Source organism: Berghia stephanieae, chromosome 1 (assembly GCF_034508935.2).
Source record: "Berghia stephanieae isolate SIO BIC M18660-M18661 chromosome 1, UCSD_Bste_1.3, whole genome shotgun sequence".
NCBI classification, from domain to species: Eukaryota; Metazoa; Mollusca; class Gastropoda; order Nudibranchia; family Aeolidiidae; genus Berghia; species Berghia stephanieae.
In genome coordinates, this window is record NC_088360.1 from 108,258,012 (window position 1) to 108,282,104 (window position 24,093).

At 36.5% G+C, this 24,093-nt stretch overlaps 1 protein-coding gene across 1 annotated transcript; it reads left to right on the forward strand.

Annotated features, from left to right (window-relative positions):
- The first annotated feature begins 5,455 nt into the window (after window positions 1-5,455).
- Window positions 5,456-22,942, forward strand: LOC144962689 (thioredoxin-like). The gene is made up of 5 exons (XM_078895828.1): window positions 5,456-5,628; window positions 7,789-7,893; window positions 8,569-8,628; window positions 17,717-17,782; window positions 21,911-22,942. Exons 1-5 carry the CDS (start codon window positions 5,608-5,610, stop codon window positions 21,971-21,973), a joined length of 315 nt encoding a protein of 104 aa, XP_078751954.1. The 5' UTR covers window positions 5,456-5,607; the 3' UTR covers window positions 21,974-22,942.
- Window positions 22,943-24,093: the final 1,151 nt, after the last annotated feature.

Sequence of the window (24,093 nt, forward strand, 5' to 3'; positions counted from 1 at the left end):
TAACTTTTTTTTCCGATAAGGGGTATGTGTGTGTGTGTGTGTGTGTGGGGGGGGGGGGGTGAGTCTTTTATACTCAACTGAATGAGATGATGGTGATGGTGATGAGGTGACGATAAAGTTGAATTTATGATGATAATCATGGTGATGATGATGATGATGATGATGATGATGATGATGATGATGATGATGATGATAGTGAAGGTGATGATGATGATGACGATAGTGATGGTGATGAGGATGACGATGATGTTGATAACAACAAGGACGACGACTACTAATGGTTTCACATTACACGATCATTATGATGCTCTATCCAATCGGCGAAATCGTTACCGCTTTCATGTACAGTCTCGAATCCTTCAAATATAAATATATTAGCGCTTTTCCCATTAATTAATATAATTCTGGCTGATACGGTCCGTTGATCCGGGAAGCTAGTTGCCGATTCCTATCCGCAACTCGCACCCGGGTATCTAGTATCCGGTGAATAAATCATGGGTCTCACAGCTCCACTGTCGAGTATTCGTCCGAGTCACATTCAAACTTGCCAGTTTGAATCATTTAGCGCTAACTCTAAAACGTGGCAATTTTTCATCTTCAGTCGCACCACTTTTGACACTGGCGAATTCTTGACGATTTAGTTAATGATAATATTAATAATTTATGATGATGATGATGATGATGATGATGATGATGATGATGATGATGATAATAATAATAATAATAATGATAATAATAATAATAATAATAATAATAATAATAATAATAATAAATAATAATAATAATAATAATAATAATAATAAATAATAATAATATAATAATAATAATAATAATAATAATAATAATAATAATATGATAATGATAATAATAATAATAATAATAATAATAATAAATAATAATAATAATAATAATAATAATAATAATAATAATAATAATAATAATAATGATAATAATAATAATATTAACGCACAATTATGTAGAGCCAAAATCTTATGCAAAACATGTTTTAAATTTTAAATTTAATATACCGGACAAACGTGAATTGCAGTAGTCAAGTTTCGAAAATACTAATGAAGATATCAGTTTATGGCTTGTTTCTTTTGATAAAGATTTCTGAATGTTACTAATTTTCTTTAGTTCAAATAATAGCTTCTTTTTCATAGCTTTACCAAACAAGCATCCACGGGGTCGTGAGCTTAGAGTCAGAATTTAACTAGAAAACCAATAAAAATATGGTATAATGTTTACAACCATTTCTGTTCTCAGATGGCCAAATGGCCTAAAATTTGCCACTATGAGAATCATGTTTGTCACGCTAAGGCTCCAAAACCATTGGACCAATCGTAACAAAGTTTTGCATGTTGTTTACAATTGGCATTAATATAGTTTGCATGTATTATGAAATTGATTAGACATCGTGATGAAATCAAATTTGTTTCGTCAAATCCCATCAAAAACTGACATCATCATTTTTAGCACATGGGCTGTATGTTTTCCTTCCGAGTAGAGAGGATGACAATGAGGTGGGGGTACTTGCATTGAATTGACACCAAACAGAGGTTCTTCTTATGATTTTGAATACAATCAATTTCTTAAAATTTATATAAACCATATTCCGCTAGTAATATCGGTAAAAAATTCTACGATATATGAAATATATCTCTCCGTGCTTATAATAAAAAAGCTATGTGGAATTCTCTGACGAAGTTATAAAACGCATTGTTTATTAAGACAATAGAAACTGATTTCAAATGTAATTCAACAAGTGATCACAAATTTTGAGTTGACCGACTTATCATCGCGTTCATGAAGAGCCCGAAACCGCAGAGCATCTGAGTTAGGTATAGTTGAACGTTGCGTTGTGACGAAGCTTCCGGGCGGGTTCGTACTGTGCACGATTGTGGCGATGAGTTTGCGACCTGGATATAATAACACGGTAGTGTGACACCATTAGAACCTGCTGCCAAGAAGAACTTAAACCATCCCTTGTCAGAAAATTTTGTCTTCTGAAGTCATGCAATCAAGAACCAAAGCGTCGATTGCCAGCTACAACTTCAATATCGTCTTCAACAGAGGCTTGTTAATTCAGAAAAGTGAGTGGAGCAGGCACTTATGTTGGTAACAACAAGATATGAAGTGAGTAGAAAAGTGCCAGAAGACAATAGAGAATAAAAAATTTTTTCGCGGCGGTGGTGGGGTTTGAACCTGCGACCTTATTGGTACGACAACTCCGCCTGGCAGGTGAGAGCGTGGCTCTACCGTGTGAGCTATCCACGAACACAAAAATATTCGTTTCAAACCCAAAGTCATTTCTAGATCCCTCTCTCACCCACTTCTTGAGATCGCCGATTCGTTCACCACCATCGCGAAGTAATTTTGACCAGCAGTTAAGCTTAATAGCCAATATTCTCATCACAAACATATAACATAGAAACGATTGAGACATTGAGTATGCTCCGGTGTATGGGGTGAATTTTTAATTCAGAAAAGTGAGTGGAGCAGGCACTTATGTTGGTAACAACAAGATATGAAGTGAGTAGAAAAGTGCCAGAAGACAATAGAGAATAAAAAATTTTTTCGCGGCGGTGGTGGGGTTTGAACCTGCGACCTTATTGGTACGACAACTCCGCCTGGCAGGTGAGAGCGTGGCTCTACCGTGTGAGCTATCCACGAACACAAAAATATTCGTTTCAAACCCAAAGTCATTTCTAGATCCCTCTCTCACCCACTTCTTGAGATCGCCGATTCGTTCACCACCATCGCGAAGTAATTTTGACCAGCAGTTAAGCTTAATAGCCAATATTCTCATCACAAACATATAACATAGAAACGATTGAGACATTGAGTATGCTCCGGTGTATGGGGTGAATTTTTAATTCAGAAAAGTGAGTGGAGCAGGCACTTATGTTGGTAACAACAAGATATGAAGTGAGTAGAAAAGTGCCAGAAGACAATAGAGAATAAAAAATTTTTTCGCGGCGATGGTGGGGTTTGAACCTGCGACCTTATTGGTACGACAACTCCGCCTGGCAGGTGAGAGCGTGGCTCTACCGTGTGAGCTATCCACGAACACAAAAATATTCGTTTCAAACCCAAAGTCATTTCTAGATCCCTCTCTCACCCACTTCTTGAGATCGCCGATTCGTTCACCACCATCGCGAAGTAATTTTGACCAGCAGTTAAGCTTAATAGCCAATATTCTCATCACAAACATATAACATAGAAACGATTGAGACATTGAGTATGCTCCGGTGTATGGGGTGAATTTTTAATTCAGAAAAGTGAGTGGAGCAGGCACTTATGTTGGTAACAACAAGATATGAAGTGAGTAGAAAAGTGCCAGAAGACAATAGAGAATAAAAAATTTTTTCGCGGCGGTGGTGGGGTTTGAACCTGCGACCTTATTGGTACGACAACTCCGCCTGGCAGGTGAGAGCGTGGCTCTACCGTGTGAGCTATCCACGAACACAAAAATATTCGTTTCAAACCCAAAGTCATTTCTAGATCCCTCTCTCACCCACTTCTTGAGATCGCCGATTCGTTCACCACCATCGCGAAGTAATTTTGACCAGCAGTTAAGCTTAATAGCCAATATTCTCATCACAAACATATAACATAGAAACGATTGAGACATTGAGTATGCTCCGGTGTATGGGGTGAATTTTTAATTCAGAAAAGTGAGTGGAGCAGGCACTTATGTTGGTAACAACAAGATATGAAGTGAGTAGAAAAGTGCCAGAAGACAATAGAGAATAAAAATTTTTTTCGCGGCGGTGGTGGGTTTGAACCTGCGACCTTATTGGTACGACAACTCCGCCTGGCAGGTGAGAGCGTGGCTCTACCGTGTGAGCTATCCACGAACACAAAAATATTCGTTTCAAACCCAAAGTCATTTCTAGATCCCTCTCTCACCCACTTCTTGAGATCGCCGATTCGTTCACCACCATCGCGAAGTAATTTTGACCAGCAGTTAAGCTTAATAGCCAATATTCTCATCACAAACATATAACATAGAAACGATTGAGACATTGAGTATGCTCCGGTGTATGGGGTGAATTTTTAATTCAGAAAAGTGAGTGGAGCAGGCACTTATGTTGGTAACAACAAGATATGAAGTGAGTAGAAAAGTGCCAGAAGACAATAGAGAATAAAAAAATTTTTATTCTCTATTGTCTTCTGGCACTTTTCTACTCACTTCATATCTTGTTGTTACCAACATAAGTGCCTGCTCCACTCACTTTTCTGAATTAAAAATTCACCCCATACACCGGAGCATATTCAATGTCTCAATCGTTTCTATGTTATATGTTTGTGATGAGAATGTTGGCTATTAAGCTTAACTGCTGGTCAAAATTACTTCGCGATGGTGGTGAACGAATCGGCGATCTCAAGAAGTGGGTGAGAGAGGGATCTAGAAATGACTTTGGGTTTGAAACGAATATTTTTGTGTTCGTGGATAGCTCACACGGTAGAGCCACGCTCTCACCTGCCAGGCGGAGTTGTCGTACCAATAAGGTCGCAGGTTCAAACCCCACCACCGCCGCGAAAAAATTTTTTATTCTCTATTGTCTTCTGGCACTTTTCTACTCACTTCATATCTTGTTGTTATCAACAGAGGCTTGTGATGATAGGCCAATAGGGACGACGAAGCCGTTGATCTCATCATGTTCCCCTAAATTTTGTTTGTTTGTATATAGTCTATATAAACATTTTTGATTTCAAATTAATCAGGAGGGTGTTACCTTAGGACAATGTTTTTTCTTTCAAATTAAAATCCCAAAGATAAGTCTGATTAAAAATAAAAAATAACGAGAAAAATCCTACTCATTTATTGTCCGTCAAAATAAAAATGACCCCAGCACTTTATTCTCTCCACAGCATGGGTGTACAGACAACGTGAATTCACTTAGTTATATGGCATAGTAAGAAATTAAAATTACTCAGAAATAATCCTGGGCATAGACGATAAACCAAAGTATTATTTAATAATTACGCTTTATTAAACTAGTCATTTGGCGACTTTTGAGATCTCATTTGTCACTGAATCGCAAATAAATCTGGCAATCCTGGTAATGTAGAGTGATTGGCAATAATTGGTGTCATGATTGCCAATTTGGGAGATTTTTTGCCAAATGTCCTTTTTTTTTTTTTTGGCAGAATTTGAAGTCGTCTGGCAAAGAGAAAAAACGGTTTGGCAGTTTGGCAGATATTTGGCAGATTTTCTTTTCCGAGGCCTAGGAATGAATGTATAGGTCTACTCTACGTTTTCCATGGCAATTTTTATGTATTAGTGATTTTTTTAAAACTTGGGAAATGAAAAAAAAAAATTATGACATCGGCCTTGCGAATTTTTTGTTTAATAAAACTGATGAGTTTTCAAAGGGTTTGGCAGATTTTTGTGGTATTAGGCAGATTTTTGAAATCCAGTTGGCAGAAAGCCTGAAAATAATCTGGCAACCCTGATTGGTGTGTGTGTGTGTGTAGTCTGTGTGTTTCGTGTTAGAAACCGTTTGTCGTTTGCGCTCAAGTCCGGTCGGCACCGTCATCGAATTGCCTTGCAACCTTCACTTTTAAACAAGGAAATATATACAAAATAAATCAGCAATCATGAAAGTTTTAATTACTGAGGTGAGCGGTCATTTTAATATTTATTATGTGAACCACAAATTCTACAAGCTTTCAAGGCAGCGAGAAGTCACTCTAGTGCTTGCAACAGCAGTCCAGACCTGTACATGCAGAGAGTGACGGAAGCCCATGTGCCTCACGCAGTCAAATAGAGAGTTTAACAAAAATTCTAAATGTAACTCTTGTTTTTGAAACCAATGCCATATGAAAGAGCTAGCAACACTGATTACAAAACTTCTAACTTGATTAGAAATGTTAGTTATGAATGACTTCAATTTCAGACCTAGGATTCAACAACAGTCAACAGTCGACAGCAGAACATGTATAAACTAGACGTCTAGATAGATAAAAAAACAAAATTTATATAAGCTAAAAAAAAAAATTAATAATAATAATAATAATAAAAATTTAAAAATTAAGCTGTAATTTCTCGTGTCTTATCTATTTTATTTCCAATTTGATTCTTTCTTGTTCTGAATAACTGTCTACGGTTATTCAGAGTCGACTCTGAATAACTGTCTACGGTTATTCAGAGTCGGGGAGTCCACTCTGAAAACTGTAGACAGTTGACTCTGAATAACTGTCTACAGTTATTCAGAGTCGGGGAGTCGACTCTGAATAACTGTAGACAGTTATGAGTGATGAACTTCCAGTTACCAACCACACGGTTTTTCTGTTTTTCTCTCCTCTCCCACCTCTGTTTAAGTTAAACTTTAACCCTACGGGAAAAAATCGTTTTACTTTTTGGTATTTTCTTGTCTCTTCTGTCACGGCAGTTTTTTGCATCGGTGATTTGCATTGCGGCCGCAAAATTTGCAATTGTTTTGCAAATTGTCGAGATTTTGAAAAAAAAAAAAAATTAAAATTTTAAAATATAGTGGGTACCGCGGATTTCTGGGATTTTAGGATTTGTTCATAAATGTTCCGTTGTTTTTTGTCATGCCAAACATTTTCTGCTCATTGGTAGTTCAGGGGGAAAAAAACAATAATATGCCTTCTATCATTTTTTGACACCTCTGCTCAGTTGCATGAATTTTGGTGACACTCCTTTATTTATGACGTTAGTCTAGACACGCCAAATGTCAAAGGCAGCACAAGACACACGGTGGCCATGAATGAGAAGATGATCGAAAGGGAAGGGGATGGAGCAAATGGGTGTAAATATTTGTGTACTTTTTAGCTGTAACATAATACATTCATTTGGCGATTTTATAAGGTTGTGTCTTTTTTTTTTTTTCTTCCTTTTTAAGTTTTGTTTTGTTTTTGTTTGATTGTTCTTAATTTGTTAATAGAATTCATTACAACTTGTGTCTAATTATAAAACAATTTAAAAAAAAAAAAATCAATTCATTAATTCTCTCTCTCTCAGCCACCCTTCTATCTTCATATTATGTTTATAGATATCATTTGGTAATAGAGAGATAATAAGTTAGGCTGATCGATTTAAGAAATGATTGTTTACAAGCTAATTGAAATTTGCTTTGTTGATGGAATAGTTTTGCAATAGATTAAAGATTCTTATTTATAAGCGACTGAAGTTGAAAAATCGCCAAGTTTTAAGAATTTGGCACTAAAATTGCCAAAGTCACAAAATAACCGTAGTAAACTGGTATCAAATTGAAAGAAACTCATCTCGCAAGAACTCAACTCGATAATTCGATAGGCTACTCGGCTCTAAATATCTGTACACATGGTTATCCAGGGTCGACTCTGAATAACCATCTACAGTTATCCAGAGTCGACTCTGAATAACTGCCTACAGTTATCCAGAGTCGACTCTGAATAACCACTTCGTTCTTGTTTGAATTCTTACATGGAATCTAACAGTAACAGTAACATAAGCATGAAAATGTGTTTTGTTAGTTTTTGGTCTGAAAAAGTACCTAAATCCTGAAACGTGCTCTGTAGAATACACCAAATTATTCAAGGGGATTAAAACAAACATCTGAAAAAGTGTGTATGAAAGATGCCAGACAAAGCAAGAAAAAAAAAATCAGTCGACCTCGACTGGGGATCGAACCTCATACCTTCTGATTACCTTTCAGACGTACTACCATTACATCTTATACTGGTGCCTGCTCCTTAATGTCTGTAATTTGATAGATTAAAACATAAGTTGATTTCATTAATTTTTATTTTTTTATTACAATTTTTGCTTTTCAGGAAGACTTTGATAGTTTCCTTAAGGATGCTGGTGATGCTTTGGTTGTAATTGACTTTTATGCTGACTGGTGCGGACCGTGCAAGATGATCACTCCTAAACTTGAGGTAAGCTGTTGTCATTTTCTTGTCCTATTTACGTAGTTAATCACTTTCCCTTGGAATGGGGTGGCTAAGACCAGAACGCTAAATTTGCCGCCCCCCCCCCCCCCCCCACCAGATTTAACAATATATTAAATATTATGGTAAAATATTCAGCATTTGATAGATGTCACCCTTCCCCACACTTTAGAATAAGAACATCGGACAGGTTTTTCAATATAAAGATGTTTTAAAAAGTGGCCTTTTAATGTTCTTTCATTATGTCTGACACATGGGATATTCCAATACTCTTTGTAATTGGATTGTGCCTTACAAAGAAACTTGAGCTTTTAGATATCGCGATGTCCACTAAACGTGCTCAAAGCACTTTACAGGGGGTCCTGACTAACAGCAATGTGTTTACATTACTAATATGTAGAACAAAACATTGCGTCTGTTAGGCAATATATCAACATTTTCCAACAGAGACAATGCTTTTAACAACCTGGTACTTATTTTACACTTGAGTACAGTGAGAGAATGTGAGTAAAGAGCCGTTACCAAGGACTCAACTATGCGCCAAGTGAGGCTCGAACCCAGGACCTTCCGACCCGAAAGGGAGTGTCTATCACAAGACCATAGTAATGATATAGCCGCACAATGATTACAAGTCAAAGTAATATTTTTGAATGTCTTCCACAGGCAATGGAAAAAGAGTTTGGAAATGTTCGTTTTGGAAAAGTGAATGTAGATGATAATGAGGTATGTTAAAAAGCTAATTAGAGATATATTATTTGCTTTGTGAATTAAAAGAATGGCTAAATAACAGCATGAATTTTTCCTTTAAAATATTTTTCTAATCAACTAAAGTATGTCCCCAGGCACCTGCGGCAGTTATGCAGGGGAATGGAGAAAAAGTTTGAAGTTATATTTTATTTGAGAAAGTGGATAAAGATGAGAATGAGATACCTTCCCTACTGTTGATAGGCCGATGAATGAATTAAGGGATTCAATAGCATGGGAATAGGTACCACCGAGCAACTCTCAAAATTCATATAGATTTGGACAACTCATCCGAGATTTAACTCACTCAATCCTCCTAGGCCTCTATTTCTCAGGGCTGAGAATCTTCCGCCTAAACGGTGTTTTATCTCCGCCCATCACCATCACAATTCCGCCTTTTAAAAAGACTCACCACAACCACTACATCAACATCCCCATCACCATTAATACTATAACCACCCGCATCATCATCCCTACCACCACCACCATACCTACGACAACTACCACCAGATCATCATCCCGACCATCACCACCACTACTACAACTACCATCACACCATCATCCCTCAGTGATGATAATCTTCCGCGGAATTACGCAATTTTAGGATTTTTCTGAAATTTTCAGCTGTTTTTGCTGTGTCAAACATTTTCGGCTAAGAGGTAGTTTAGCTGAAAAATCACCAATATGTCTTTTGTCATTTTTTGACACCTCTGCTCAGCTGCATGATTTTTGATGACATTAGTCTAGACACACTGGTGCCAAATGTGAATAGTGGTACAATACCCATGACGGCCTTGGATGAAAAGATGATCAAAAGGGAAGGGGATGGAGCAAATGGGTGTCAATATTTTTGTACCATTTAGCTTTGTACTCCTTTTTTTGTTTGTTTGTTTGTTTGTTCTGAATTCAATTGAATTCATTACAACTTATCTCTAATTACCAATTAAAACAAAAATCAGAGTGGTCTCTCTCTCTATCTCTCTTCTCTCTCTCTCTCTATCTCTCTCTCTCTCTCTCTCTCTCTCTCTCTCTCTCTCTCTCTCTCTCTCTCTCTCTCTCTCTCCTCTCTCTCTATCTCTCTATCTATCTATCTATCTCTCACTTTCTTTCTTTTCCATATTTTATTTCTCAGCCAACCTTCTAACTTCACATTATTATGTTTATAGATATCACTTTGTAATAGAGAGAAAATGTAACAGTAAGTTTGGCTGATCAATTTAAGTAATAATTTTTTTAAAGGCTTGATTTAAGTTCGCTCATTTGGTGGAATATGTTTTGCAATTGATTAAAGATTCTTATTCATAAGCTGCATCACCACAAGGTTGCAGTAATACACACACACTAGCCGTGTTTGTATTTGTAGTATAAAAAAATACCTCCTTTTGGCCAAAAGTTTATTATAATCTCTTGATATAGTGGGAAGCATTATAGGGCTCTAAAATGTTTGATTGGAAATGACAATTTTAAAAATTATATTTACAAAAAGTCAGTTTATATCTTGTGATCAGAATAGACGTGTTTTAGAAGTTAGTAATATATTACGTAATATTAAGTAACAATGAATAGCTTTGTTATTTTTTTGCATTAGATTAGGGCTTGACAGACGGGCCGATAGATTTTCCTCCTTTTTTACAAATTGTCATTATCATCACTGATCCCTACCACCACTACTACAACAACCACCACCACATCATCATTCCTACTACCAATACAACTACATCCTCCACCACCACCAACTATCACTACTACTACTACCATCACATTATCCCTACCACTACTATTACAGCCACCACCACACGATCATTCCCAACACCTCTACAACTACAACCACCATATCATCATCCTTATCACGACCCTACTACAACCACCACTGCATCATCATCCCTACCTCTACCTTTTTTAACTGCAACTACAATATGTTCAGGCCTGTAAATCTTCCGTCTATTGTCGGATTTCCGACAGTACGATTTTGCTCTATAAGTGCTAAAAAAAATAAAATAAAAGATAATAGTAGAAATAAAATTCGTAACGCCAAAGAACAGAACCAATAAAAAAGAAAATAAAAGTCTTTTATTTCGTTCCTCGAAAAAATTAGATTTTATTCCGTTTCAAATGCCGACTTAAAAAAACAAACAAACCAAAAACCTTTTTATTTGTCGCATAAAGACAAAACATGCCGTCTATCAGTTAGCTATAATATTATCATGCCACCTACACGCTCCGCTAGACATTTATGTATCCACTGCGAAGGTCGCGAAGTTCGCGCGAGTCGTCTTCACACAGACACACACACACACACACCTAGTCAGTAAATAAAGCACACACAGAAGTGTGTCAAACTGGACCGGAAGGTTTCTCTCTATTTTGCTACCGACACACATGCATAGCTCTGGTTCTTATTTCTCAGTCTCTATATTTCTTTGGTTCAGTCCCGATGTGAACCGGAAAAAAAAAATAATGCGAAATAATTATTTTTCTTCGAAATATATATTCTTCTTCGAAAGCTCTCACACCACCGCACCACCTCCTCTTCTTCTTCTTCTTCTTCTTCTTCTTCTTCTTCTTCTTCTTCTTCTTCTTCTTCTTCTTCTTCTTCTTCTTCTTCTTCTTCTTCTTCTCTTCTTCTTCTTCTTCTTCTTCTTCTTCTTCTTCTTCTTCTTCTTCTTCTTCTTCTTCTTTCTTCTTCTCTTCTTCTTCTTCTTCTTCTTCTTCTTCTTCTTCTTCTTCATTCTTCTCTTCTTATTTTTTCTTCTTATTCTTATTCTTATTCTTATTCTTATTCTTCTATTCTTATTCTTATTCTTATTCTTATTCTTATTCTTATTCTTATTCTTATTCTTATTCTTATTCTTATTCTTTTCTTATTCTTATTCTTTTCTTCTTCTTCTTCTTCTTCTTTTCTTCTTCTTTTCTTCTCTTCTTCTTCTTCTTCTTCTTCTCCTCCTCCTCTCTCCTCTTCTCTCTCTCTTCTTCTTCTTCTTCTTCTTTTCTTCTTCTTCTTCTTCTTCTCTATAAGAATTAATCCAAACAAACGAAAGAATCAGCGTAAACATTTAACACAAACAGGAGCGAAGATGCGCAGCTTCCCGTGTCGAGCACTAGACGTCTAGATACACATCCTTCAAAAGGGTAGGAATTGTTCTCTTCCTTTCATTTTACAACTAACTCAGACCTGGGACCTCAAATAATTGGGATTTTTTTTTTTGATACCATAGAATAAGGACCTCGTTATAAATAAGTAGGGGAAAGTGACATGATTTGACTAGTCAATTGACGTGTCATATCTGTGTTGTGTCCATATTTTTGTCCTGTTGTGTCTATTTTCGCGTATTCAAAAAGTTCCGACAATTTTTTCACCAACCATTTACAGGCCTGACAAAAGCAACTATCACATTATCATCAGTAACACCATCCCCACAACCACATAATCACTGTCATCATTATAATCAAGTACCACCTCTAGTATAAGCACCACTATCACATCATCTTCCTGGTGGGATCTTTACTTGCATAGATCAGAATTGCTTTCTGTCTTTGTTTTGGCTTGATCCTTTTCATGGCCAGATTCATTGGCAGGGAGGGAAACAATTAAATGTGTAGTCATGGTTTTTGTGAGATGATATGTTTGTCCTCGTAAATCATCTCTCTTTTATGTGACGTTAGATTTGTTGTTCTAAATTTTGTATTTCTCTCACAAGGATTCTGTGCTTGTGTCTTGGTGAAACTTTTAGGTGACCTCAAACTAACTACATTGATAGTTTGATCTTGAAGTCCATTTCTCACAAACAAACTCCAAGATCAAACTATCAATGTAGTTAGTTTGAAGTCACCTATTTGAACCAGTCTCACCTTTTCTCCGGTACTTTTGATCTTACTTAAATCTATATTTTTTTACAGCCCCATTTCTACCTTTTAAGCGGTGCTGAAATGACCTACAAGTAAAAGTGAAGCAAGCGCCGTAAAAACCCTTCGAACTAAAAAGCTCTCTCTCTCTCTCTCTCTCTCTCTCTCTCTCTCTCTCTCTCTCTCTCTCTCTCTCTCTCTCTCTCTCTCTCTCTCTCTATCCATCTATCTCTCTTTACACAAACACACATAGACACACAAATCAATAAAGTACACTTATTTGTTTAGTCCCGAATAGTTTTCATGTTCATCCTCCACTACTTACCAATAACAGGTCATCACAAACCCCTTGACTTCAATCTCTCTCTCTCTCTCTCTCTCTCTCTCTCTCTCTCTCTCTCTCTCTCTCTCTCTCTCTCTCTCTCTCTCTCTCTCTCTCTCTCTCTCTCTCTCTCTCTCTTTCTCTCTGTCATACACACACATGACACATATGCACGTTCACATACAAATCAATAAAGCTCACTCAGTTCTTTAGCCTCATTAATTTTTTACTTTCATCGTTCTGTACTCATCACTAGATTTACTTTGAGAGCTCTAGCTCTCTCTCTCTCTCTCTCTCTCTCTCTCTCTCTCTCTCTCTCTCTCTCTCTCTCTCTCTCTCTCTCTCTTCTCTTCTCTCTCTCTCTCTCTCTCTCTCTCTCTCTCTCTCTCTCTCTCAACACACACACACACACACACACACAAATCAATAAAGAGCACCCAGTACTTTAGCCTCAATATGTTTTCATTTTTCATCTTCCTATACTTAACAGTGATACACACACACACATGATTCAATTAAATGTTAATTTCCTGGCAATTGCCAACATGAAACATACGTTAACTTAATATTTACGATTAACAAATAAAACACAACACACATAACAAAGTTCACTCAATACTTTAACTTAATCTTTCTGTACCTATCACTATATTCAATTTGAGCAGTCTCTCTCTCTCTCTCTCTCTCTCTCTCTCTCTCTCTCTCTCTCTCCTCTCTCTCTCTCTCTCTCTCTCCCCCCCCCTGTGTGTGTGTGTGTCTCTCTCTCTCTCACTCACACACAAACACACACTATCTGTCCTTCTGTCAGACAAACCTAAATCTATAAAGTGGATCATATCCTTTTCACATCAGCCATCAATCTCTCTTTTCATCTCCAAGTACACACCTTATCACCACCACCCCCACCATCATCATCATCATCATCACTGCCACTACTACTACTACAACCACCACCATCGCCACACCATTATTTCATGAAGGACCACCACTACTACTACTACAACCACCTCCACCACATCATCATCATCACCATTATTACCACCACCACGACATCAAAACACTATCACCATTAAAACAACAATCACTACCACATCCTTACCACCACTACTACAACCTCCTCCAACACAACAATATCACCACCAACACTTCTGCAACCACCACAACCACATACATCATCATTATCATTACTGCCACCAGTACAACATCCACCATCATATCATTATTACCACCACCCTTTATTACGTCATAATATAAAATTGGTTTTGGAAATTTACTTGATTTGAAACAAGGGGTATTGGGATGATTATAGATCTCAATAGATTATATTTAGTTTGCAGAAATTCCTGTTTAAGCATTGAAATTACAGTAAAATTACTTTAAACCGAAAGAAGCTAAACCGAAAAATACCTTAAACCGCAAAGAATTTAATAAATTGTACGAGTTTCTTCATTATCTTTGTACTAATTCTTACGATGAACCGAAATACTTCTAAGCAGGACTTTCTTTAAACCGAAACAACTTGTTTAAACCGAAACAACTTGAGAGCACCTTCCCTTTTTCTCTCTATATTTTTCTTCAAAAATTCGGGAAGGAGGCCACACGTAATAATGCCCGGCGATATTCAACAGTATAATATGAGGGTGATGGGTGGGTTGGAGGCAAACACTTCAATCACTGCACTTGGGCTTGGCCAACACCACAATCACACAGACTGGAAAAGGAAGACAGCGGGTGACTGACAGGCGAAAAATGAGGAAAGAGAGGGAGTTGGGGTGTAGAATAACGCAAGCGAGATGTTCTCGCTCGTGTGTTGATGCTTTGGAACTGACTGGATTTTCAACACGACGATAAGGAGGGGGGGGGGGGGGGTAGACAACTTACCATTGAAATGCCATTTCATTTCCACTTTGTTTAAGTGTGTGTGAGGGGGGGGGGGGGGGGGGGAGGGGGAGGTTCTATGTAATTAGGCCTTTGAACCTAATGGCTTTTCAACAAAAGAGGGATGTGTAGTAGACAGCTTAGCATTGACACGTCTTTTCATTTCCATTTCACTTCACCTCTGAGTAGTTGCGCATCATTCATTATCAATTATCACACAAGAACTTTCGATCTTATTTTAGCTTTGCATTTTACTAAAAGTTGTCTAAAAGAAAGCACTGTGCTTACACGTTTGCGTTTAAAATCAAAATACTATGTGAATTCGATGAAAAAAAAGTTGATCAAGACGGAGATATGTAAATGACACGGCATCCCGAACTCAACTCTTTCAACAATTTTGAATTGGAAACGAAAACCCCCAAAAATATTTTTAAAACACACAAAAAATTTTTAAAAAAAATTAATGGTCACGAAGACGGCATTTATTCAACAACTCCATTTAAGGGGAAACCCATGATACGATACAATGAGCAAATTCCTTAAATAGTTACTACCCTTGAAAAACATTGAAACACGGGAACTTACTTTAAACCAAAATGTCTTTAAACCGAAATGGTTTAGAAGGTCCCCAAAATTTCGGTTTAAAGTAATTCTACTGTATTCGGAATTGTTTCTGAAATTTACGTGAGCCAAATTTTAAGTTGGCGTCTCTGGTCAACTTGAAACAATGGGAGGTGGTCATTAGTGAATCTGTGAATAAGGGAGATGTGGCGTCTACCACTACTACTACAACCATCACCACATCATCATCCCTACCACAACTACTACAACCACCAACACATCATCATACCTACGACTACCATTACTACAACCACCATGTTATAATTACACTTTCAGTTTTTGAAATTCCTCCAAGTGGTGACAGAAATGCTGCGAGACACATTTAGGATTGCATCACAATAAATTTTAATGAAATTTAAATTTATAGGTTATTTTTGCATGGATGCTTCTTGATCTTAGCGCTGAAAAATTTCCTCCTTTTTAGTGGCTAGTCATTCTCACCCCTGATTTCTGTGCTGTCCACTCTCCTTGGTGATTTTTGGTAGTTTTCAAATTGAAAATTATAGAGATATATACTCATTAACTCAATCTAAAATATAATTGGCATGTTAGTAGTTTTATTCAACTACCACTAATGAAGAAAGTATATATGAAACAGTGGGAGGCAAAGCATAAATTAGCTAGCCTTGACTGGGGTGTCGAGGCAAGCAGATTTTTTTGGGATGTTTATTTTTCTAACTTTTTTTCTTTCTGCTTTGCCTTTGTTTCATACAAAATTTTTTCAGATCTTTATCTTACAGCGACATGTCTCATCCTACTTGTTCATTGCTGCTTTTGGCTTGAGACTGTTTGTAAAAGGTTTGGGGGGAAATTTTGTGGAGATTGAGCAATACAAAAACTCATTATGTGTACTGTTTTACAAAAAATTGTTTTGGTGGGAGGGGAGGGAAAATAGTCCTTGAGCATGAAGAATGTGTGCAGAAGTGAAGCAGTGGTATGTGTGTGTGTATGTGTAGGGGGAGGGGGGGGGGGGGAGCTGCTAATATACTTAACCTTTTACAAATTTTATTTTAAACTTAAACTAAACTTGAGCTTTTATATAGCGCAATATCCACTAAACGTTCTCAAAGCGCTTTACAAAGGGTCCCTGACCAACGGCAAAAGGTAGCATCTAGCTGTCCCCGCAGTTTTTCGCGGCCGCACATTTCACCATTGACCTCAAAAAGCCGCAATTTTCGCCGTCTTTAGGCTAAATTGACGACAAAAGTTATGAAAAATTGTGAAAAGACGGCGACTTTCAATGCTAGCATCCAAAATTTGCACTAAATAACGGACAAACATGTGTAGGCCTTGCCTCCCCACCTCTATGGCTTAGCCTAGGCTATTGGAGATCCCAAGCTTTGTTTTTCGCCACATGTTGCACTTAGTTTTCATGATATGATTATGATTGTTTCCGTGTTTTTCATTCAAAAACCCATTAGGCCTATATTGAAATATAAAGCAATAATAATAATGCTCAAAATTGGATATTAAGTAGAGAAAATGGATTTTGTTTATCTTTCCTTGTGAATAGTTATTTTTTTCCTCCCCTTCATTAGTTTTTCAAATTTTGAATTTTTTATGCGATTGTTCCCTTTGATTTCCCAAATTTTAAGAAACTAAATAGTTAATAAAATATTTTGATTACTTCCTTCTTTTTTTTTTACTTACTTACTATGGCTATTACTATTATTATAATAATATTATTTTAAACCATTCAAAATGTAAATAAATTCATGTTGACATGTTGTGACAACAATATTCTACAAAATGCCCTATTTGTGTCAATTTTTTACCGTACATGTTGTTTTAATTGTTTGATTTTTGTAAAACTAGCGACAAAAGTTTTGGCAAATCTTTGGCAAATTTTGCTATTTTGATGGCAAATTTGATCATTTTTTATGGCAAATTTTGGCGTTTGAAATGGCAAAAAACCGCGGGGACAGATCTAGAATGAGACATGACGCCTGTTAGGCGACATTACAATTATTTTTTTTCCGACAAAGACAACGCTGTTAACGGCCAGGTACTCATTTTACACCTGAGTACTGTGAGAGAATTGAGTAAAGAGCCTTTTTCAAGCACTCAACTTTGTGCCAAGCGAGGCTCGAACCCAGGACCTTTCGATCCAAAAGCGAGTGTCATACCACAAGACCACATAGCTACACCAGGTTATCGCTATTTCTAGTTGGTAATAACGCTTAGAGAAGGGGGGGGGGGGGGGATTCAAATTTCTACGTAAGAGATCTGCTGTCTTCAAATTTTGATTTCCAGTTTATTGGATTGATGGTTTGACAGCTGTTTGCTGTTTACTCTGAGAGAATCTGACTGGACTTATTATTATTGGATGTAAATTGAAATGGAGACCTTGGCAGGGACTTTAGCTGATTTGTGTGTCATCGTTTTTATTCTTTTTCATTTTAGGAGGTTGCTACAAAGCAAGGGATCAATGCTATGCCCACCTTTTATTTTTTTAAGAACGGAGAAAAGGTAAGTGAAAATGTAGAATCAGTAGGTGCGCGATGAATTAGGACAATTTTCTGTTCTTTATCTAAGTGTGTTCCACTGATAGTTGGATGTAGTCAGCCAATCTCTCTGATCCAGCAGTGTTGGGTTTATCAGTAAATGCTATTCGGTTCACTGCACATATACTACTGTGTTTTTAAAAGCAACTGCAGTATTCTTTGTCTGGGTGGGGTTCCTGACCTCCCATAGTGGGCAGGGAGGTACTTACTGTGTCTTCTATCCCCCTATATATATATTTTCCAACTTGCTTTCTGTCTTTGTCTTGGAATGAGGTTACTTTGTTTTGTCCTGGCCCTGGCCGGATACCCTGGCTGAGAGGGAAACAGTCAAATGTATAGTTTTGGGAGATGATATTGTTTTTCTTGTAAATCATCAGTTCTGGGTGGGGTTCCTGACCTCCCATAGTGGGCAGGGAGTTACATACTGTGTCTTCTATCGCCCTATATCTATTTTCCAACATGCTTTCTGTCTTGGAATGAGATTACTTGGTTTTGTCCAGTCCCTGGCCAGATACCCTAGCTGTGAGGGGAACAGTCAAATGTATAGTTGGTTTTGGGAGATTATATTTTTTTCATTGTAAATCATCTCTCTGTTAGTTATGCACTGTTTTGTTTTGTTTACATATTATATATGATTTGTAAATATTTGAGTGTATTCCTCTTAGTTGGGACCTGTGCTTGTATCTGGATGAGACTTTTAGGCACTCTCAAAGTACTTTGATAGTGTGCTCTTGGAATCTACATCTTTTATCAAATTGAGCAAATTCCCCTTTGTCTTCCCTTTTCTTGGGTGCCTTTATTGTAATTCTAGAACTTTTTACTTTCCCATTTTCTTCCTTTTTACTGGCGCTGATATGACCTTAATGCATTGCAAGTGCCGTAAAACCCTTAAAAACAAAAACAACAACATCTCTCTGTTATGTACTGTATTATGTTTTGCTTACGTATTATATATGATTTGTAAACATTTGAGTGTATTCCTCTAAGTGGGATTCTGTGCTTGTGTCTGGATGAGACTTTTAGGTGATCTCAAACTAAGTACTTTGATAGTGTGCTCTTGGAATCTACATCAGTGATCTATTCCCCTTTGTATTACCTTTTCTTGGGTGCTTTAATTGTAATTCTATAACTTTTTACTATATCATTTTCTTCCTTATGACCTTAATGGGAAGGTTGGCAGTGAAAACTAGTGATTTATATCAAAATCATCTATTTTACGATAATTAAATAATATGAAACACACTCCATGCTCAAAAACATTTTTTTACCCTGTGAAATCTGTGTTTATATAAGGTAAGGTAAGTGTTCTATCAGTGCTTGATGCAGATAAACTCGTATATTCACACCTTGTTAACACAACTGAAACAGCATCAAATGCCATGGATTTTCATATCGATATGAAGATGTGTCTCTCCTTTGCCCGTCTTAATCACTGAGACCTTTCTGGTGGAAAATTTCCCCTCCAAAGGGTACATTCATAAACACACTATCCCGATAGAAAAGAGTGTCAAACGTTTCATTTATGTACGCAACTTCCTCATAATAATGAAAGTTCACGCATGAGTCAGGTGTCGGCTGCTCGCCCATTGGATTGCGTAAGAGTGTGTGATCTGTGCTAGCTGTGTGATTGGCTGGTGCCGTTGCTAATCAGGGTCAGAGGTATCCTTTTGTAGACAGTCAGTGGCTTTGTGATGTGTTGACATTTGTATTTTACTAATATTCAAGATAACATTTTATAATTTTACCACAGACTTTGCTACTATTTCAATTTGATTATTCTTGACACTGTTGCAATGGGTAAGAAGGCTTTCTTTCGACGATCTTGTGCGACAATGCCAGCGCCATCGAACTCAAAATGCAAATGAGAGTCTGCACAGTGTCATCTGGAGCAAATGCTCAAAAGCAAAATTTGCGTCAGCTAAGAAGGTTAGATTTTTCACACTATCTCAATTTGTGAATTCAATCATGATCCACAAAGTAGTACAGCCATTAGAAACTTTATTGGACAGGAACAAAGTTATTTCTCTGCTCCTCTCATGAAAAAGAGAATGCTGAAAAGAATTTCCAATAGTCGACAACATGAAAAAGAAAAACTGACAAACCGTTGTTCAATGTGAAAAAAACGCACAAACCAGGAGGGAATGAGAGATGGAAGTTCTTGAGGGAGGTCCAAGCTATGCTGCTGATGCCTTTTAAACCTAAATTGTTATAATGTAAGGATGTTTACCTATTTATGTTTCTAACTTTGTTATTAGATTGTCATTTTCTCAAAATACGATTTTATTCCATAAAAAATTACATCTCGAAAAAAGTCTTGTGTGTAAATACTTGAAATTTACACCATACATTGATCTAGGTAAGACTTAGATTTTGTCACATTATTTTATGGATAAGAGTAAATATATTTTCTTTACGATTTTAAAAATTCCAATTTTTGATATTTTTCACTATATTTAGTGCTGTAAATTCTCAGTCAATTAACTGAAATCAGTCAATTTGTCAAATTCAAATATTTTAAAAAAGGCAAGAAAGAAAGCAAGAAATTAAAAAAAAGAGAATTCACAAATCGTAGTCGAATGACCGTAAAGTAATTAGGAGTGTTCCACAGCGCTACGCGTAGCTCATGGGGACCGTTTATATTAATGATGTATATATTGCCAAGACTAAGCGATGCTTTTTATAAAAGGCGTGTCTGAACACATCCCTGGGTATTTTCACACATCCTTCGTTAAATTATTTTTTCACTTTCCAAACCTGTCGTGATCCCAACTGTAGCCAATTTTAACTGAGCCACCGAGCGATAAATTTCACTGTTTCATCTAAGCCAAAATTGACCACATTTACCTGGCGAGTCTCAAAAGTATGATAAAGTAAATTGCGAATGTTATGTAGACACCTTCAAATCGAAAGTTAGGATAGATTGCTACAAGCACATTTCGATTGCCTCACGTTGTAAACAAACTGGTTGACCGTTTCTTCACTGATTGGGTACCTGATTATAAGGAACAATTGTAAGTAGCCTAATTAATTCTCGTGCAAATCAGGACGTTTTCTGCCATTGTTTTGCTCAAGCCCAAGTGAGCTTGCTGTTTTGTGGCGATTTACCTTCATTTCGATTCTTTGAATTTTTCCGCTACCTACGCCTGCCGAAGTTTCTTCTTGATAATTCACTTCTACTTAATAAATAATTCAGTGTATTGGCCAGAAGTCATATTTATTTAAGTTTTTTTTTTCTGTCATTTACTGATTGAAAATCAAGTTTGCTCATTGCTACATTATTCTAATGTTCTCACAATGGCTTAGCTGTTCGTGGATCGCAATTCAGACTTATCGAGCATCGATAAAGATGTGAGGAATAAATTCAATAGGTCATGGCTAGAAGTTAAAGATGATAATGGTGATTATTGTTCTGACTATGTCAAACAAATTCCAGAGGCAGGAATATGATTTTGATGAAGTCATCTTTACCTATATGAATGACATGCTTATTTAGCATTCCTTCTACATCAAATTATGGCAGTCATACTTCCAGTAAGATATAACACCCACTATTTTAATGTTTTGTATTTATCACTCTCCTCTCCAATGATGCCCTTATTTTTAAAAAAATAATTGAATCTTCAGTTTGTCGAAGAGTTTCAGTCAATTTTTATAGAGCTCATTTACAGGTCTAAATATTGTACATGACATTTTTCAAAAATTCATCAAAAATAAAATTTAAACAACATCGATTAAAAAATGTGACAAAATCTGCATTTTCCTGTATCAAACTGACCACGAAGTTTCGTGACATTACATGAATACGTTTTTGAGAAATGTCACTTTGAAAATATTCCAAAAATCCAAGATGACGGATGTTTATGTCCATTTCTATGGCAACCAGAAATGATTTTCAAAAATCAACTGTGCATTCATCTACGGTGGTCCTATCCAAATGTATTGAGCAACAGAAATCAATTCTCGGGTCATTATTGTGTATTTTTGTCTTCACTGTCGACCTTCCCCTTAATGTAAACCCTCAAAAAAACTAAATAAATAAACAAAACAGTATTCTTGGGATTGTAATGTATCTTGATTTTGCTCTATTCTCCAGGTTGACTCGGTAACCGGAGCAAATGAAGGCAAGATAAGAGAAACAATACAGGCCCATATGTAGCTGGGTGGAATTAGATTACAATGCCAATTTCTCATTTTTAAAAAGTTTGATTAGGAAATTTAAGTGCTCTTTAAACATCACATTCCGTTATCAATTTTTTTTATTTTTTTATTCTTATTTGATGTTTACCATTTATTTGATTTTCTATCATCTACAGTTGTTGGGAAATACTTGATTCGTTTCATTGTCAGTTATATTGCAATGTATTGAGATCCAGGTATCATCTCTATATACATGTGATCCTATTGCAAAGTATTGAGATCCGTGTATCATCTCTATATATATACATTTGATCCTAAGTGTATATGTTGATCCTATGTGTATATTTTGAACTAAGTTTTGGACAAGTCGCTGCATGTTCTTTTCTTATATTCTTTTTTTCTTTCTTCCATTTTTCTTTTAAATTTTAAAATTCTAAATTACCTTTTTTTTTTTTTTAAACCTCACTTTAAATTTGAAAATTTTCTTTTTATTAAATAGTTGGTTGTGCACCTTTCACTCTGGTTGATTTAATCTGTTACTGTATGCGTATAGCATATATTTATATATATATATAGATTTAGTCTAATTCTGTTTTCTCTTTTTTTTTTTTTGGTCATTGTTTTTTGTTTTGTTTAAAAAAAAATTATAAATGGAGAGGTTATCTAAGATGCCCATTGTGATTTTTGTATAATTTATATGCAGGGAAAAAGATCTGTAAAACTTTGGTAACGTGGAGGCCAGTTTTGGATATCAAAAGAATTGTAATATGTTTGTTTTAGAACATTTAACTTTTATAAATGATGCTTGAACAACGATCTAAGAAACATTTGTGAACCCTGAATTCGGCTTTCTTGCATTTTGGTTCTGTTTTAAATTTAGAAAGAAAAGTGGGACATAGATAATGGAGGGAAAGAGCACAGGAGTATTATTCGATTTCATGACATTCAATTTCCAACAATATTTGAATAAACATTCGCTTTCATACTATTTCAGTATTCTTGTTTGTTTGTTTGTGTTGTTGTTTATTTGTTCATTAATTAAACGTCAAATTTCTGGGTGGGGTTCCTGGACTCGCACAGTGGGCAGGGAGTTACTTAGGTGTCCTCTATCCCCTTACAGCTGTTTTCCAATTTGCTTTCTGTCTTTGTCTTGCTGGGTGGGGATCCTGACCTCCCATAGCGGGCAGGGAGGTAAATACTGTGTCTTCTATCCCCTTATATCTGTTTTCCAACATGCTTTCTATCTTTGTCTTGGAATGAGGTTACTTGGTTTTTTTCCTGGCCCTAGTCGGAGTCCTGACTGGGAGGGAAACAGTCAAATGCATAGTTATTGTTTTGGGAGATGATATTTTTTTCCTTATAAATCATCTCTCTGTTATGTATTATTGTATGTGTTATTTTAAATGTATAATGTAAGTATTTGAGTGTGTTCCTCTTTGTTGGATTTTGTGCTTGTGTCCGGATAAGACTTATAGGTGATCTCAAACTAAGTACATTGGTGGTATGCTCTTGGAATTTACATCTGATCCCTATTTGTTCCCAGTTCCCCTTTGTCTTACTTTCTCTTGGGTGCTTTAATTGTAATTCTAGAACTTTTTACTATCCCATTTTCTTCCTTTTTACTGGCGCTGATATAACCTAAATGTGTTGCAAGCGCCGTAAAACCCTTAAAAACAAACAAACAAAACATCTTTGTCTTGATCCAGGCCGGAGTCCTTGGCTGGGAGTGAGAGGAAACTGTCAAATATATAGTTATTGTTTTGGGAGATGATATCTTTTCGACTGAGACAACGCCGTTAACAGCCAGGTACTCATTTTACACTCCCGAGTACGGTGGACATAAGCGAGTGTCATACCACAAGACCACATAGTTGCATGCTCACATTTGGTTTTTGTTATCAAACACTTTTCAATTATTTTTAAAATGGCTAACCATCACCCCTGCTACATCGTGATGAAAATTCGATCGTTTACACTTTATTTAAATTTATACTTATCGCCGTAGCGGATGCTTCCTTCGTAACGAGTTGTCAAGAAATCAATTTGCTTGCATCAATATTTTATCGCCCTCTCTCCCCCACCCTTTCATTCTATCTTTGACTTGATTTTTATATAATCCCTCAAGTGGCCGTTTCCGGA

Excerpts from the sequence above, each read along its gene's own strand:
- LOC144962689 (XM_078895828.1), top strand. The coding sequence starts at position 5,608 with ATGAAAGTTTTAATTACTGAG. Across the intron at positions 8,629-17,716 it reads TGAATGTAGATGATAATGAG|GAGGTTGCTACAAAGCAAGG; the intron begins GTATGTTAAAAA and ends TTTTCATTTTAG. Across the intron at positions 17,783-21,910 it reads TTTTTAAGAACGGAGAAAAG|GTTGACTCGGTAACCGGAGC; the intron begins GTAAGTGAAAAT and ends TCTATTCTCCAG.